At 40.4% G+C, this 16,762-nt stretch overlaps 2 protein-coding genes and 1 non-coding gene across 4 annotated transcripts; 1 reads left to right on the forward strand and 2 right to left on the reverse strand.

Moving 5' to 3' along the window:
• The first annotated feature begins 108 nt into the window (after window positions 1-108).
• On the forward strand, window positions 109-8,659 carry LOC128672415 (uncharacterized protein). The gene is made up of 14 exons (XM_053749550.1): window positions 109-258; window positions 1,109-1,232; window positions 1,603-1,749; window positions 2,876-3,051; window positions 3,168-3,362; window positions 3,818-4,033; window positions 4,324-4,504; window positions 5,582-5,795; window positions 6,068-6,212; window positions 6,521-6,646; window positions 6,907-7,055; window positions 7,132-7,372; window positions 7,830-7,976; window positions 8,317-8,659. The coding sequence occupies exons 1-14, from the start codon at window positions 247-249 to the stop codon at window positions 8,383-8,385; spliced, it is 2,142 nt and encodes a 713-aa protein (XP_053605525.1). The 5' UTR covers window positions 109-246; the 3' UTR covers window positions 8,386-8,659.
• A 423-nt stretch (window positions 8,660-9,082) lies between these two features.
• Window positions 9,083-16,208, reverse strand: sqd (squid). Of its 2 annotated transcripts, XM_053749563.2 has the most exons (8): window positions 15,985-16,208; window positions 14,952-14,992; window positions 14,469-14,743; window positions 14,144-14,275; window positions 13,787-14,054; window positions 12,448-12,510; window positions 10,254-10,366; window positions 9,083-9,735 (listed from the first exon to the last, which is right to left on the reverse strand). In XM_053749563.2, exons 1-7 carry the CDS (start codon window positions 16,110-16,112, stop codon window positions 10,293-10,295), a joined length of 981 nt encoding a protein of 326 aa, XP_053605538.1. In that variant the 5' UTR covers window positions 16,113-16,208; the 3' UTR covers window positions 9,083-9,735; window positions 10,254-10,292. The 2 variants fall into 2 exon arrangements, with proteins under 2 accessions (XP_053605538.1, XP_053605539.1); XM_053749564.2 differs by lacking the exon at window positions 12,448-12,510 and having other exon boundaries at window positions 15,985-16,207.
• On the reverse strand, window positions 14,812-14,883 carry LOC128672757 (small nucleolar RNA snR61/Z1/Z11). Its single transcript, XR_008405000.1, has one exon. It is a non-coding gene; the product is annotated as a small nucleolar RNA snR61/Z1/Z11 (small nucleolar RNA).
• Window positions 16,209-16,762: the final 554 nt, after the last annotated feature.

A 16,762-nucleotide genomic window follows, 5' to 3' on the forward strand; every position in this document is an offset into this window, starting at 1 on the left:
CGGGTTAAAGTTAACGTCAAAGACTGATCTGCATCAGTCTACTTAGTCGTCAAGACATTTTTTTTCTTACCAAAAAAGTTTTATCTCACTATTCTACAGATGCCACACTGATTTGTATACAATGACATAACAACAAAAATGTCAGTCGTTTTCTAAATTGTGTGCAGTGAGGATCCGGCTGTCGAAATTCAAGTAATCGTCGCATTTCGTCTCCTTGTCCAACGAAATTACCAATAATCAGTTAAAATGCATGACACAGTAAGTTGAAAGTCCATCGGAAACTAGATTTGGATTTCTTTAACAGACTACAGAAAATCTTATAAAATCACGGGCTTATCTCTCCGCTACGTGATTACACACTCAGATATATATTTGGAGAACGTTCCGTAGCATCGTAGCTCTGTGCTACGGCACAGTACGTAGCGTCGCAGCACTCGTCACTGAGCAGTAGGACTGTATTAATGTTCAAAACATGTCACATATAACAAATGGTGCAGACTTAATTATTCATCACGACATTCGAATAGGGAGTCCCTACTGACTTGCTGTAAATCACATGTCTAGTGCTTGCTCGGTTTTAGAGTAAAATAGCTATTTAATTAAGCTATCAATAATTTCAAGCCGTGCACTACTGAACTTTCGTAGAATTCCAAATGGACCTGTTGGAAGTTACCTATTCGTTTGTGAATAGCAAACTGTCTTTAATAGTAAATAGCCTTTCTAGTGGAAGAAGGCTACTTTTGTATTCTCAGAAATCGTTTAAACAGATTATTATATCTAACCTTTACCGTCTCTCATCGGATAGATAAATTATCACTTTCATGTAACCGGGTTGAGTTGAGACAATCTTCGATCGAAGCGAAGGAGACAAAAATAACTCCACAGATCTGCATAGTATGTGAAATGTATATGTACTTAATAATAAACAGTGTTACTTACTTATAAAACACCAGGTACGAAGGTCTAGAAAGCTAACGTCATCAATGAATGAATGGAAATCCCTAGTCTCTATCTACCCCCATGAGAAAAGCCGTGATATTCATAATGTTCTATAAAGTAATAAAGCCTCTGTAAAGAAAATCAATATTAATTGATGCCCACCCCGCAGATTATCCGACTGGCAGATGTCTGGAAGACCTGCAACAAGATCCGCGCGGCCGCCTTCCGCGTGGGCCTCAACCTGTGGGATTGGTACCGCCCGCTGGACCCTGAGGGAAACTCCCTCATCTCTGGTCAGTTGCTATCGCTGTCATAATCATCAGCCATTTAAGAACATCGTTCTAGTCGGTGGAACAGGCTTCAGTTCCATCCTGCCTGCCATAATTCATCCCAGAAAAAACTATTGGTCCCGTGGGATTTGTGAACAACCTGTATTCTAATACAGGTTGCGCTAAATGCTAATAAAATAAACTTTGCAATAAAAACTCTAGATGGCGCTGTGTGTATTTTAAATGCGCTATGGATATTTTTATACCAATAGCCCAATCCCATTTTAATACGAAGAAAAAACTGTTCCCGAGGGCATTTAAGCGGGCGAGGCCACGGGTAAACAGTTGGTTAGAAATCAATCTATTTGAATATTAAATGTTTAATTTGTTCCAGAGTCGAAGTTCGTGTCGATCCTCGCGGGCCCGCTGCGCGCGGTCATCGGCCTGTCGGACGCCGAGGTCGCGCAACTCGCCGACTACTTCCGAGCGCAAGATGGCCGCGTGCTGTACCACCAGCTGTGCCAGCTCGTGCACGGTGAAGGTGACCCGACGGATACCATGAATCATTGTTGCGTGACAGACATATACTCGCACTATTAGGCAAACACATCCACGTCACAGTTTTATTTTTTGACAAGAAAGTTTTGTGACCACATTACAGCTAAGATAATATTAATATTTTGTTTTATTTACCTATTAAGGTAGAAAACTATAAGACACTTTAAGTAGGTACCTAGCTATTCATAAATTAAATTTAAACTAAATTGGCTGTGAACTCAAATACTCTCAATTCAAAGCAATCCGCTGCTCTTCCATATACTCTATAAGTACTTAGGTACTAAGTATTCTTAATTTGCATAAAATGTAGGTACTTAAGGTGTTGCATTACCTATACAACTCGAATACACTTTAGCTCTTGCATGCAAATTAAAAAAAAACAATTGTTAACTAAATTGTTTAAGATTAAGAATTCAGGCATCAATTCATTTTAAGTATGTAGGTACATATTGTATTTTTTTTAGTAATTAGATTATGATCAATCAAGCACTGAGAATTATATAAGTATCTTATTATTGTCAAGTGCAAGCTTTTGTAATTTACTACTTTTATACATTTTAAAACTGTAAAACAATGAGTGAATGATACACAAAACTCTGCTTTTAACTTGACTCATCCTGTCCAATCACATAGCTACATATAAACATCAATTGATAATCAATTTGTCATGGAGTTGGAAAATTTATTACACGTCAGAACAGAAACTTCTCGGTTTCTGGGTCACCTGGTCGATACCAGTAATACTTCAGGTTTTATGTACCTACATAAAACATGAAATATGTACCTACATAAAACCTGAAATATGTATTGTCCACACATGAAATTAACCATATACCTAATTCGTTGAGTGTTTACATACACACTGGTATCGACCAGGTGACCCAGACAGGCGATTCATGTCCAGAACATTACTATGTCATACTCAACATACATCTCCTATACAAATTTAATCGACCACCTATAATTTATAGTTCCTAGGATTTCAGTAAGCATAAAATACAAACACCTATTTAAATTCCATTATACTTAGTACCTATAGTTATCATAAGGTACCTATAGGCTATAAATGAAACAAAGCTACAAGTAACCACGAAGTCCATTATGACCAGACACGGGCGGGCGCGACAAGACCACGTCGGACTGCCTGCTGGACGCCTGTCCGCCGCCGCCCGAGCCCGCCTGCCACAAGCTGGACCAGTGGCAGACGCGGCGGCTCTGCTGTCTGCTGGCCACCATCGCCGCCAGGGAACTGCCGCTCAAGCCCTACTTCCAGGACTACGAGCTGGTGAGTACATCATATCTCTCAGTTTCTTGCTCACACATACAGATGCCTGACTACTCTAAAGATATCATGATAGTTATTAAAATCATAAAAAACACTTTTTCCACTACTCTGTTTAGGTTGCCAAAAACGACGGCCGCATAACATTCGCGCACTTCGCGCGCATCCTAAACTACATCGGCATCCTGGTGTCTCCGGAGGACTTCAACCTGCTAGTGCGGAAGTTCATCAAGGACTCGTACACGCTGGACTACGTGGAGTTCCTGAAGGCGGTCGAGGCCGTCAAGAAGGAAGGCATCCGAGGGTTGGGGCCGGTGAGATTTTTCTAAACATTTAGATATGCAGGCTTCCTTTGATAATATTATCGTCCTCATTTTCCTATTGTTCATGATTGTTGACCAGCTTTGTTTCATATAAATTAAATAAATTAAACTTTACTTATAAAGTTCGATTTATATTAGTGTGTGTGTTATGTTTTTGTCTAGTAAGTAGTTATGTTCCTCGGCACACAGGTGTTGGACAACTGTAAGTGCTTTGTGTATCTTTTATAATAAATAAATAATATAGAACAACACATAGGGTACTTACTTATTATCCCGAAATTACCACGCGCTCACGCTCCAGGGCGAAACTAGTTTTTAAATATATTTTTATTATATTACTAGCATTATTTAAGATCACACCAATGTAAAGCTTTTCTATAGCTTGAGCAAGTTTACGTAAACGTGATGACCTTATGATTTATCTATGTGTAAAATTGATGATTCAGGAGTACGAGAACCCTACCGCAGTGATCGACACGAGCCTGCCGAAGTTGACGCGGCCGGAAGTGGACGCGGGGCTGTCCACCGCGCCGCTGGGGCAGACCGACGTGTTCCACCCGGTGCTCAACCAGCCCAAGCCCAGCCGACAACTCGTCGAGCTCATGCTCAGAGTGCAGCAATTTGTACTCCAAAGAAGGATCAGAGTCTCAGAATTTTTTAGAGTAAGGCTATATCAATTTGCTTTAATTAAAATGACACATTTTTTCAAGGTGAAAATGATGATTCATATTGGTACATCACATCAACGTACGTAGCGCTCGTATCAAATTTCGCGTCATTGTTTTACTTTATTCTCTAATATCGCAAAAAGAAAAGATCATGACTTAGATCATACATAGGTACTTACTTCGAAGAGCTAAGAACAGACTTGTAATGATTATGTATCAAGTTCGACAGTCCGCCATTAGAAAAATACAGAGGTATTAACTAATATAGGTATTCTCTTCCTCAGGATTTCGACCCCCTTAACTGCGGCCGCATTGCGCCGCAGCAGTTTCGGCGGTCCATGGACGCGATGGGACTGGGCACCATACTGGACCAGAATGAGATGCTCTGCATCATGAGGCACTACTTGGATCCCAACGACACCGAACGCGTCTGCTGGCGTACCTTCGAAGACGACTGCGATCAGGGTAAACGGAATTTCGTAATTTGGTCCTCACAAATATAATATGTCTGTCTCTTTTCTTTGTCAATAGTCACTCTGCTTTAGGTATCTCCTTTGACGTGTTCAAAACCTCGTTTCTACTCCATCACCGCATCGGGTTTATAGTAAGGTTCTAATACCTTCATAATCTAGATACCATTATTTCAAGTCGGCCTCCGTTATTATTTCTCCATTGTGGCTATCATAACTAACGATTGTGGAAGTGAGATCGCCATTCTAGAACGTTTCTTCCTCAGCGGTTTTCGGTTCGTGGACAAGTTTGATCGACGTAATGCAACTGCAGTACATTGCCCCTTGTGATTATGATGATTTCGAAGAAGTGCCACTTCAGTACGAGGATCCTACTGATTCCGATAGTAATTTGGATTTGAATGAAAGTGATAGAGACCCCGAACCATGCGTCACAACAAACGGTCAAAACGTCCATGTAGTCTTCAATGAAAAACCTTATGCTGGTGTGTAACAGAGTCGTTTTCATTACCTATTTATTTTTACATTATTTCTGCCATACCTAGTACCTGTTTAGATTAACTACAACGACCTGGGTGTGTGACCATTTCAGAAAATAAATGTAAAGTTGACTTTATTTCTACTGGCTATTTTTAAGATCCCGTAGCTCATCTTTTCGTCATCCGAGCTCATGTGGAACCTCTTCATGTCCAATTGGTGGACACTGAATGAGTAGCCCTCTTCTTCTCTAAACGATCTTCAATTTGAGCACGAAAGTAGAATTGATGTGGGAGTCAATAAATGACAAGGTATTCATGAAGATTGTGTTTTAGCCGAAATCGTGTTCGAACATACTAATTTATTATATATTTCTGGATTCTGGACCACTAGGTGTCTGGTGCTTTATGGATCTACCGAAATTAGTCGTTTGAGAGAAAGCAGCCCTAATTGTCTTCGTTCACGTCTATCACATATTTACAGAGGATATAATAGGAGTTTACAGTAGATATTTCTTTTATTTCTTTTTCTTGTTAGGTACATGATCGTATTTTCGTAAATAAATTATTTGTTAACTGACTCTTATTTCTTCCAGTGTTTACAATAAAAGAGCTGGAGAAACACCCGGACGTGAAGGCGGGCGCGGCGGCGGCGGCGGTGGCGGAGCTGCCGCCGCCCGGGTCGGCGGACGAGCGCGGCGGGCCCAGCGAGGCCGCGCTCGACATGGCGGAGGCCGCGCTCATGCGCGTGCGCGCCGCCTGCAAGGAGCGCGCCATTGATCTGAGGCCGGCCTTCGCAGAACATGATCCGTGAGCGTTCATTATTTACTTTTATTTTTAATTTGTATTTGTCACTATATTATCGCACTATATTAGGCATCTTATTATGTAAAGCAAAATAAAAAATATGAAACAATGTATGAAGACAACTTTGACATGATAAGGAGGGCCAAGGTCACGATGGTCTGATGATGTAAGGGAGTATGACAAATAATTGATATAAACCAAGGATGGAAAAGAAATTTTGAAACGGAATTTGGCTACAAAATAATAAACTATGTTTAAATTTGATAATATTTTAGACTGAACAACGGTCACGTTTCGCGTGCGCAAGTGCGTCGAGTCCTGGCGCGACTGGGGGTGCTGCCAACGGCGATGCAGGTCAGGGCTCTCGAAGAGAGGTACCTCGACGACTGCGGCTTCAGCTACGTGCAGCTGTTGGATGAGGTACGACAGTTAGTTCCTTATTCAATAGGGTAAGTAGAGGGGTACCGCAAGCTACCTTTACTTTGTTACCCCGTAAAGAATGATAACACGTCTTAGTGGTATCACGATACGTAGTAGATTACGATATATAATAGTGTCACAATACTGTATCTGGCACTATAACAGTCCAATTAGTACATGCGCTCAATCATAGATCCCTGCCCGACATTGGGGACCCCAAATAAGGATAGACGCCTTTAAATACCATAATAATAGTTTAAAACACGTTTCTGTCTAAACTGATGCTGATCAAATAGTTGTAACGTTAGATGGAGGAGCGTCCTGTGGAGAGCGCCACTATATCGTCGTCGCCGCCGCCCCCGCGCGGCCCCCCCGCCGGGCCCGACCCGCTGCAGACTGACATCGTGCAGATCCTAGCCAAAATTAAAGGAAAGGTGAGACAACATCAAATCCATCTTGTTTTTTAGCGACCGCAGCAAGTTGCTTTTGCTACGACACAAAAAATACCAGTAGCGCAGTCACATTTTTAGTCCGCACTTTCATCATTCACGAATAAATTGCTGGATAGGATTCGAACGTCAGACCTTCGGTTCACAGGCGCGTTTTAGCCATTGAAACACCACCGCTACCCGTCGCACCACCACCGCTACATTGGTTACCTAGCTACGGCACTGAATACGATAATGAATTTCAGATGGTGCGTGAGGGGCTCCGCCCCCGGGAATTCCTGAAGCAGTTCGACCCGCGCAACGAGCTAGTGATCCCGCGTGCAGACTTCTACCGTGGCCTCTCTTCCGCCGGCCTCTCACTCACTCCTCTCGAGATGGATACGCTCATGGAAGTGTTAGTTCCGTTGTTATTACCTACCAAAAAAACAAATTCAAAATAATTTACAATACAATGGTGTCGTCGCGTACAGTTTCAGCGCGCCCGGGCGGCGGCGCTACGTGGAGTACGAGCGGTTCGCGGGCGTGGTGGGCGAGGCGCTGACGCAGGGCTCGCTGGAGCGCGCGCCGCTGCTGGAGCCCGTCCCGCACGTGCCCACGCACGACACGCCCAGGAACTTCCTCAACTTCGAGGAGAGGAGTCTCGTGTCCGGCGCGCTCGCCAAGCTATCCAAATTCCCAGATCAGTTATCCAATGTTTTGGAAGTTTTCAAGGTTGTTATTTGATAATTTGTAAAAAGCTCTCTCTCTAGCCAGGGGCAACTTTACGTTACATAGTGTACGGCGAAGGATAAACAGCGTGTCAAGGTGTCAAATTTCGTATAAATTGCGCGGTTTCGGTATACATTGCTGGTTTTTCATTGCGGTTAATAATGTGTTCGGCGACAGCGTGGAGCTGGCATTAAGTTTTCATCCGAGACAAGTTAAGGAGAAAAGCGCGAGTAAGAGTAAGGGAGTACTAATGGACTCGTGAATAAAAACAAACCGGACTTTTAGCACAGTGTTATATGTATGATTAAGATACACTATGACTAAGTATCATTCATTTTAAGCCTCCTTAGTTTTTGGTAAATTAAGTTTCAAATAAAAACCTGTGCAGCAGAAGCAGCAGCACATTCATGATCATGAATGTGGTGATCATCGACGATCTAAGTCTGTGACACAATTGCAGGACATGGACAAGGAGCGATGCGGCACGCTGCCGCGTGTGTCGGTGGAGCGCGCGCTGTGCCAGCGCGGGATGCTGCACCTCATGTCGGCGCGCGAGCGCGATCTGCTCTACCGCTGCTTCGGCTACCGGCGCGGCTGCGGCGACGAGGTGCACGCCCAGCCTAGTCTTATTACCGAAACAATATTTTCCAAATACATTTTTGCTCAAACGGTATTGGGCCAATGGTTCAGATGCAGGCCATTGGCCCGCCTGAGATTGAAAGATTTCTGGTTTGAGTCCTACTACTGGTGCCACATGACCGAATCCCAATCTGATGTTTGTATGAACACCTGTGTTTGTAGTAACTGTAACACATGATACCTACTTATGAGCCTTTTAGTTCGGCTATCAGCGATTAAAACGTAGTACCTATTACCAAAATGTTTTTCCAGCTAAAACTATTTTCACACACACGTTAGACCAAATTATTTTGTTTATTCAACTGCAGGTTGATTACCGAGGCCTGTGCAGCGCCCTGGACGTGCTGTTCGCGACCGGCAGCGCGCAGCCCTGCTAACGACGCACGGCTTGCAGCGCACACTAAAGTTTTATTTAAAATGTATAGTTCGCAAGTGGCAGTCTTTAATAAAGTATTTCGTTACCTATTTTTGTTTTTCTTCAAATAATATAAATAAGTTGGTATATAACTAGGTAGATGGTATCCCGCGTTTATTACACTTAAGGCTTTTGACCAGAGCCATGCTCATCTACAATTACATCCTTCTACTACCTACATAGAGGCGTTCCTAAACCACGCTTGCGGTAAACAGATATGGAAATCAAAAAATTTATATTTTTTGTCAATCTTAAACACACTGCTGTGACGCAGGGATATGTGTAACTACATGTTTATATATACTTACTCATAATGCTAATCTCAAGGACGAAACACTTCTCATAATTATGATAGAACTTCATCAGGTAAGTTCGTTATTAATTACCATTAAATTGTTTTTTCGTAAGCTTAACTAATTAGGCTACCTAGATGAGCTTTTTATTTTGGAGACTAGGTATTCGATCGAACTTATTATTGTATTAATCGCGAAAACATCTTGATTTTATATTTCATTGAATAAAATTACAAAACTAAAGTGTATATACCTGTTATTTGGCCACCCTGTAAATACCTTTTTTATATGCACTAGTATGCACCAACCAAAGCCCGAATCTATGGTATGCACAATATGGGAAGACAAAATAACAAAAGCAAAGAGTGACAACACAGACAAAAAGTCGAATATTTATTTACACATTTTATTGCGACATACAAATCGTATATCTTCAGAAGTTTTGTTCATGTCCAATCACTTAATCCTAGGAGTTCAATTTCATCCCTACTCAATGGAAGAAACACTTAGCTCGTACAAAATACATGATTCAGATTTCTTGTTAAATTAACCAAATAATTATATAAAACTACAACATTTTGCTTGAGATCCAGAACACTATTGCCGGGCGTTCGCTCGCCAGCCGGTGGTGCCGGGTGGCCGTCACTCAGCAGCCGCAGCACTGCGCTAGCACACTCGCGCTCACAAGCCACGCCACGCCATAACGCTCCGATCGGCGACTTTTCCCTTACGCGAGATTTAAGCTCTGACTGAATTACTAAAATATTTATCTGTATAAAGGTCAAATTCAATCTAATCGTTATCAGCAATAATACTCGAATGAATCTATTAATCCATACTATATTATAATAAATTTAGGAAGCGGCCACCGGGTGCGGCCGCTTCCGGCGACAATATTTTATCCTTAAAACATTTTCTTAAACAGATTAATTCCTTAAATTAATATTGTGGAATGGAATGACGTGCCCCCGGCGCGGCGAACGAGAGGCGCAGGGGACACTCATGACCGATGACTTAACCTGGAAACAAATAGAACCCTTTAGTTATCGTTTCAGCAAAAAAAAACTATCAGTCAGGTCAAATTCAAAGTCACTATTTCCTTTTTTAGAATGTGTATCCAGGATTTCAAAAACCAGTGGACTGAATCAATCAAAGGATATACATATGTTACGGATAAACCCCCTAGTGCGGCAAACCTAGGTATAACCGGGTAGACCTAGGTGCAAGCGACCTCAGCTGCCTGAACCTGAAGCCCGCTTATAGTGATGAACCTAGCTTTAGCCTAAATCATATAGGCTAGACCTAGATGCAGTCGGTCGTAGAGTCTAATATATAAGATGCTTATTTGTGTGTATCCGTTTTTTAGACCTGACACGAATGTAAAAGTTAAACATTGCTTAAGTTACGATACATGTGGGAAACCAACGAACATCGGTCATTGGTTTAGCCGTAACACATACACATGTAACATCCAGCAATGAAATAAAAATCACGGTTAAGAATCCTAAATAGACGAATATCTGTCGCCGAAACCTACCTTACTATTGGACTGAGATGACTATCGGCAGGTACGAATCTAGTAGGGCTGGTGCCTCTGGTTGGCGCGGCCGCCGCCGCCGCTCCCGCGCTGCTTGCCGCCCTGGTAGCCCGCTGCAACACAAGCGCCCTACGTTGTAGCCTAATACACACACTAAATTACTAGTGCAGAGAAGTGTCACGAATGCATTTACTGAGATCAGTATGTAAAAAATACGAGAAGGATGTCATAATATTTGACCATGATACGCCATTAGTGATGTGGCACCGAGAAATCGTTTTCGGAAGAATCTTCTTCCAATTCCGGAAAATTTTAGGATTCCGGGAATTAGTGAGAATACATGGAAATGTCCATGCACTCTGGAAAATATCAAAAACATCGCTAGATGCTATCGAAGTTTTTGACGTTACCCTTCTCGTCTGCCATATGGCAAAAGAAAGTAACTGCATTCAAGCAAATTTTACACGAGGCTCGAAAAACCGAAAATCTTTCATTTAAAACGTAAAAATTTGAGCACAGTTGTAATTTCAAATTTGTAAAATAATGAGCTCTATCTGATCTCAAACATTATTTCTTATAAAGTCAGTAATTATCGTTTAAATTAAATAAAAATCTATAGATTAAATTTAAATACAAATTAAAAATTTAAAAGAATGTAAACGCAATCACTTTGTTTTCTATATTACTTATAAGGACATCTACAATACAAATATCAATTTAATAACAAAGTTAGTCAATCAAATAAAAAAGTTCAATAAAATATACCAATTTTGTAACTCATTGGCTTTAACACACTTTTTGTAACACTGACAGTTCAAAATGCGCGAGAAATCACTTGAAATTGAAAGTTGCTTTCAGAAATATTTTAAAACAAAGTAATTTCAAATAATTTTCATATTTTGAAATCTTAAAGTCAAATTCATCAAATTTAAGAGACACAAGAAAAAGTGAAATTGATTCACAATATAGAAACAAAGTAACTGTCACTTAAGTTGCTTTGTTTTTTGTAATTTTATTTGATGTGTGACAAAACCATATTGAAGTCGAGCTGTTTTCTTATTGCTGTATAAGCACCGACAAAAATATTTGCACCAAATAAATAAAACAATTAAATAAATTGTCAATGTAAAAACGAGTAATTGACGAGTAATTAATGTTTTTGAATTTACATTGCGATTTGCTTCGTTTTTCCGTAGATATTTTGGACAAATGCTTGCAGTTACTGTAATTTTCAATTTTTAATCTCTAAGACTAAAGCATTTATAAAGACTGTAAATGAGGCAATGTTCGTTGCAGACAAAATATGCCAAAAATGTAAAAACACAAGATTTCGAAAAAAAATCAGTTTCTTTCTTTTTCCGTAGCGCAGCCGTTCTTACTATGTTCTACTATCTTTTTTCCAAAAGTCTTATGTCTACCACTAACATTAGGAAAAACTAAAATGGGTGAACCTATAAAATGAAAGCAAGCAAGGTGCTGTTATATGTTATCAATAGTTTCTCAGATGTGTAACTTTTAATGGCAACATAAGAATGAAAATTGAAAACAAATTAAATTACTATTTAAATGAAAATTAACAAAATTTTCTATGTAAGGAATACTGGATACTAAATACATGCTTCTATTTATACAAAAACTTAGCAACTGGTGCATTCTTAACGCTTTGCTAAAATCTATTACGTACCTAATGATGTATTTAAAAAAAAAAATTTTTTTTCAAACAAACTTCAAAAGGATATTGCAGTTTATGAATGCACCATTGAAATCTAATGAAATTCATATTCGACCTCGCTTGCCAGTGTTATTCAAATTTCGGTAATATAATTTTGTTTGATGTCATCAACTCAAATCTCAACTATAGCCAAAAATATTTAAGAGAACAACTACGTAAGCGGGGTACGAAATGTCATACATCACATCAAACTAATGTCGACGCAGCTTCAAACGTGTTGACGAAACATTTCGATATAAGGAGTCGTTCGACGAATTTGTTCGAAGCTTTAGTTAGAGCACATAGTACGGGTTTGCTATTTACATTTCACAATCGAGTCGATTCTAAGCGAGACGCAGCGAACTAAGCCTATAGCTAATCTGACAAAGCATCAAACAAATTCGTCCGTAAGTATGAAGAACAAAAGCGTTTCTCAAAACGTTCGAAATCGGCGTCGACAAGCGCCGTGAGTAAGACTTGTACCTTTCCCGCGTGGAGTGGTGCGCGCGCCGTACCCGCCCTCGTACCCTCCGTACCCGCCGTAGTCTGCCCCAACCAAACAACACATTAGTGTCCACTCCGACAACGCACGAAGCGATCAGCCGTCCTAGCATTTCACTAACGCTTCCCTAAAATCCGCGATGCGACTAAACCGCAAGTCTGAACATTTAAACAAAAATGGGAAGTAGTTATTTGAGTTTTTTTCTTTTTCCTCAATATCAGACTATCACCTGTGTAGAGGGTTTATGCAAGTAACGAAGGGGATTATCAAACCCACTGCAACAGAGTTTGAACTACATATATTAATCTAGACGAAACATTTTATTGAAGTTCAAAACTGCCAGTCATGTAAACGTCGCATCGCGTCGTAACCTTATCGAAGTTACCTATATACATGTCAGTAGAATATTCATTTCAATAGGCTATATAATGACAAACTATTTCCCCAATTTGTAAATCTAGCAGGCATTGTATTTCTATACAAATGATGTATGTCTTCCACCCAAATGACTCATTATAAAATCCATTGAGCAGCACAAATAGCCAGTGAAATCATGCAGTGGTTAGTAATATCTTGATTATCGAAGTGAAGCATGGAACGAGAAGTAGGGTAGGATAGGACTTGGGTTACATATGGAAACACATTGAGAATTTTCGTAACAGTGCTTTATTCAAAAGCTTTTATCATAGTATCTTTATCACTTTCACAATGTCTCTCCATATTTACCCCATTTCCCAGATGTAGCAGTATGCGAGTGTAGCTGGTAAAATAAAAATACCATAAAAAAAACTCGAACCACAATGCTACATATGTCAAAAGTGGTATTACAAATAAACACTTAAAAACATAAGGCAGGTAACATATGTACAGAATATAGTACCCGGTGAAACAATGACAGAGATAGCTGAATGAGACCGGACTACTGGTGACGGCGGGTTAGTGACGAGCGATCGTCGCGGAACTACTTAGCGGATATTATTAGATAGATCGGTTATATTCAGATATACATTGTCGCCCCCCACAACATTCACTACACATTATCTCGATAGAATATTAAATATTTAGAAAAATAAATATTTTCTACACACTAAGTCAAATATCTTAAGCTTCGCGTGATGTCGATCTCTTCGAATATAATGTAAGATATACAATATAATAAGGTAAATAGGCATCTCGAGGACGGAACGTCAGCCCCGCTCGCTACACTACGTGTAATCCTAACCTACATACATCCTAGGATCAGGTAACATCAGTCGAGGTAATGTGTGGGTGAGCGGGCCGGCGCGGCCCCGAGCTACTAGTTCTGCTTGCCGCGTTTACCGTAATTAGGGTAGCCGGAGTAATCGTATCCGCCGTATCCCCCGTAGCCGTCGTAGCCGTAGCCCCCATATCCGTAGCCGTCATAGCCGCCGCCATAGCCGCCCTGGCCGTAGCCGTAGCCGCCGTAGCCCTGGCTGCCCCAGGCGCCCTGGCCGCCGTAGCCGCCGCGGCCGCCTCGGCCTCCGCGCCCGCCGCGTCCTCCGCGCCCGCCGCGCCCGCCCATGCCTCCTGGACCTTCTGGCTTCGGCGTCGCCCTCTTCACGTCAACCTGAAAATGCGAATACCATAAATCAGTACATGAGATTTCATAAATGCTAAATTAATTGAAAGCGTTAGAAATATAAGAGTAATACACACCTCTTTTCCGGCTATCGTCTGTTTGGGCGTTTTGAGGAGTTCATTCACCACTTGTTCGGACTCGAATGTGATGAAGCAGAAGCCTTTCCTTTGATTCTTTGTTTTGTCAAAAGGCATTTCGACTTCAATGATCTGTCAAAAACAACACAATTCATGAGAATGTACATGGTAATATTGGAACAAAATTATTAATAATTGTACTATTTCAGTGGCCCGGTTTCCTCTTCAAGAGTAATCTAGAAAATGAAATCTCACCAATTCCGGATTTGTCATCACATTAAACTAATAAAATCTGTTTAAATCTAAAAAAATTGTTAAAACTTACTGTTCCAAAATTACTGAAGAAGTTCTTGATTTCATCATCTGAGATTTCACTGCTCAGACCTCCAACAAAGATTTTTCCATGTCTTGCTTTAGCCTTTTTGGGGTCCACTTTCTTGTTGTTGATTGTGTGTTCTCCTGCAGCCATGACTTTGTCAATGGAGTCTGGTGCTTTGAATACGATGAAGGCAAATCCCCTTGACCTGCCCGTGTTGGGATCAGTCTTGACATTGATGCTCTCAATATCTCCATATGTGATGAAGTGATCACGGAGCTCCTCTGATAAAACAAATATTAGAATTATACAAATTGCACAGAAAATAAACAAACAGATTTTATGAATGGAAGTGTCAGATGTGTGGGTATAAATTTTCTTCAAAAAATATTCAGAAGCAGAACTGAAATAGTCATCATAATAAAAAAATATTTTAAAGTAAATAAAAAATTTAAAAATAAAAATAAATATTTAAAAACAACAACAACTTACTATCTGTAGTCTCCCAGCTCAGGCCGCCAACAAAGAGTTTTCTGTGAACACAAGATTAGCTAGCATTAACAAGTGAAGCAAGAATTAGGATTGCTAGTCTCAAGTTTAAAACTGACTTAAATATTACTTTAACATTAACACTATGCAGTACTTGTTTAGTACTTTACAGCTACTTTTTTTGTTTAAAAAACAAACTCCAAGCACTGCAGCAAAACAAATTGACAACCTGTAAGTTACAAAAATTACAACTGGAAATTTAACATTATGGAATAGAACAACCAAAAATGAACAGTAAATCGCAAGATTTGAAATTGGCAAGTGTAAACAGGGCCCAAAATTAAGTGGCCGAGGCAATCTAGTCAGTTTGGTCGTTGTTTACTTTAGTGTGAGCCCAGCGGATAGATACCATGGCGTCCTCCGGCGGCTGCGGCGGCGGCGGCGCAGGCTCACACCTGCAGAGAGACACAGCGTTAGTAGCGCCCCAAACTGACACCGCGCCTGTCTCTAGCGCTACCACCGATTTAAAATCTTGCAAGTGTCTATGTACATTACCGCTAGCAGTACAACGGCCTCAGAGCCGCTCACTGACCGTAACGAAACAACCACAAGTAAACTAAAAAATCAATAACAGGGCTGAACCGATGCCGGGTGCAAGACGCGCGAATATGACGCCATTTTACTGTCATGCGGCTCGGAGACTTTCTATATTTAGCAAAAACTGACCTGAAAGTTACTCGAAACTAAAACTATGACAACTATAATAAACTTTGATCCGCGAAGAAGATGCTGCAAATGTGAAAGGGAACAATTTTGAAAAGATGCCGACGATACAGATAGATTTAAATGCCGATAATGATAATGCCGGACCGCCGCCATTGTGGCGGGCAAAGATTAACTGTGAAAAAATTGCAAAGAAGCTAAACATTTACATTCACTGTACTGTAATTATACAAACCGGCGAAATACTATGCAAGTAGCATTTATAATACATGATAAATTGATAAAAAGCCGAAGTAATGAAAACCAACTGTACCTGTCGTCATCGCGTCCGGGGGCTTCGGCACTGTTATTATCCTGTTGTGAATCTCCTCCACCGTTCTCAGCATTTCCATTTAGTTGATTTTCGGTCACGTCTTGCGCGAAATTATCGTTATTGGCCATGACTTAAGTTTTAGGCTAAATTAATTTACAAACTAAAAACTAAGGTCTACACGCGACCTTCAACTCCGAATGCCAAATGAAGAAGGAAGACGGGAAGTGCGTGATGAGTCGGCGCGAAAAGTTTTAGTATGTTGGCAAACACCATAGAGACGCGTTGTTTTTGCAAACACAACTATCCCCACCATATTTTGAACCAATCAGAAGCTACTATAAATAAGAGGTCAATGGCATTAAAGTGAGATAGTATAATCGAATCGAATGAGATAAAGAGAGAAAAAGCATATCCCAAATTAATCAATAAATGTGCCAACCTAGTAATATTAATACCGCCTTTTCCTTCAACAAGCTTACGTTCAGAAACGAAACTTGCAATGCAAATTGTAGCACGATAGAACCGGCTAGGTAACTAACCAACAAAATGCACAGCTAAAAGAACAATAGGTACATTATGTTATTTTTCTGTGACAAAATATAGGAATTTATAAAATAATTATTAATTTACTTTTTGGGCTTTGCAATGATTGGAGTATTTGTGGACACTTAATTCAAAGTAAATTATCTAACCTATCTTCAATAACTCTATACTTTTACATTTTGGAACGGAAAATACGTTTTTATAACTAGACTAGCTGCGTCTCGAAACTCCTAGG

This window comes from Plodia interpunctella, chromosome 9, assembly GCF_027563975.2.
Source record: "Plodia interpunctella isolate USDA-ARS_2022_Savannah chromosome 9, ilPloInte3.2, whole genome shotgun sequence".
NCBI classification, from domain to species: Eukaryota; Metazoa; Arthropoda; class Insecta; order Lepidoptera; family Pyralidae; genus Plodia; species Plodia interpunctella.

What these genes read in the sequence shown, in the direction of transcription:
- sqd (XM_053749563.2), bottom strand. Translation starts at nt 16,112, where the DNA reads ATGGCCAATAACGATAATTTCGCGCAAGACGTGACCGAAAATCAACTA. An exon ending in GAGCTGGGAGACTACAGATA is followed by an intron (nt 14,744 to 14,951) that starts GTAAGTTGTTGT and finishes TTGTTTTATCAG; the next exon opens with AGGAGCTCCGTGATCACTTC. An exon ending in TCTTCAGTAATTTTGGAACA is followed by an intron (nt 14,276 to 14,468) that starts GTAAGTTTTAAC and finishes TGTTTTTGACAG; the next exon opens with ATCATTGAAGTCGAAATGCC.
- LOC128672415 (XM_053749550.1), top strand. An exon ending in CCAGCTCGTGCACGGTGAAG is followed by an intron (nt 1,750 to 2,875) that starts GTGACCCGACGG and finishes CATTATGACCAG; the next exon opens with ACACGGGCGGGCGCGACAAG. An exon ending in ACTTCCAGGACTACGAGCTG is followed by an intron (nt 3,052 to 3,167) that starts GTGAGTACATCA and finishes TACTCTGTTTAG; the next exon opens with GTTGCCAAAAACGACGGCCG.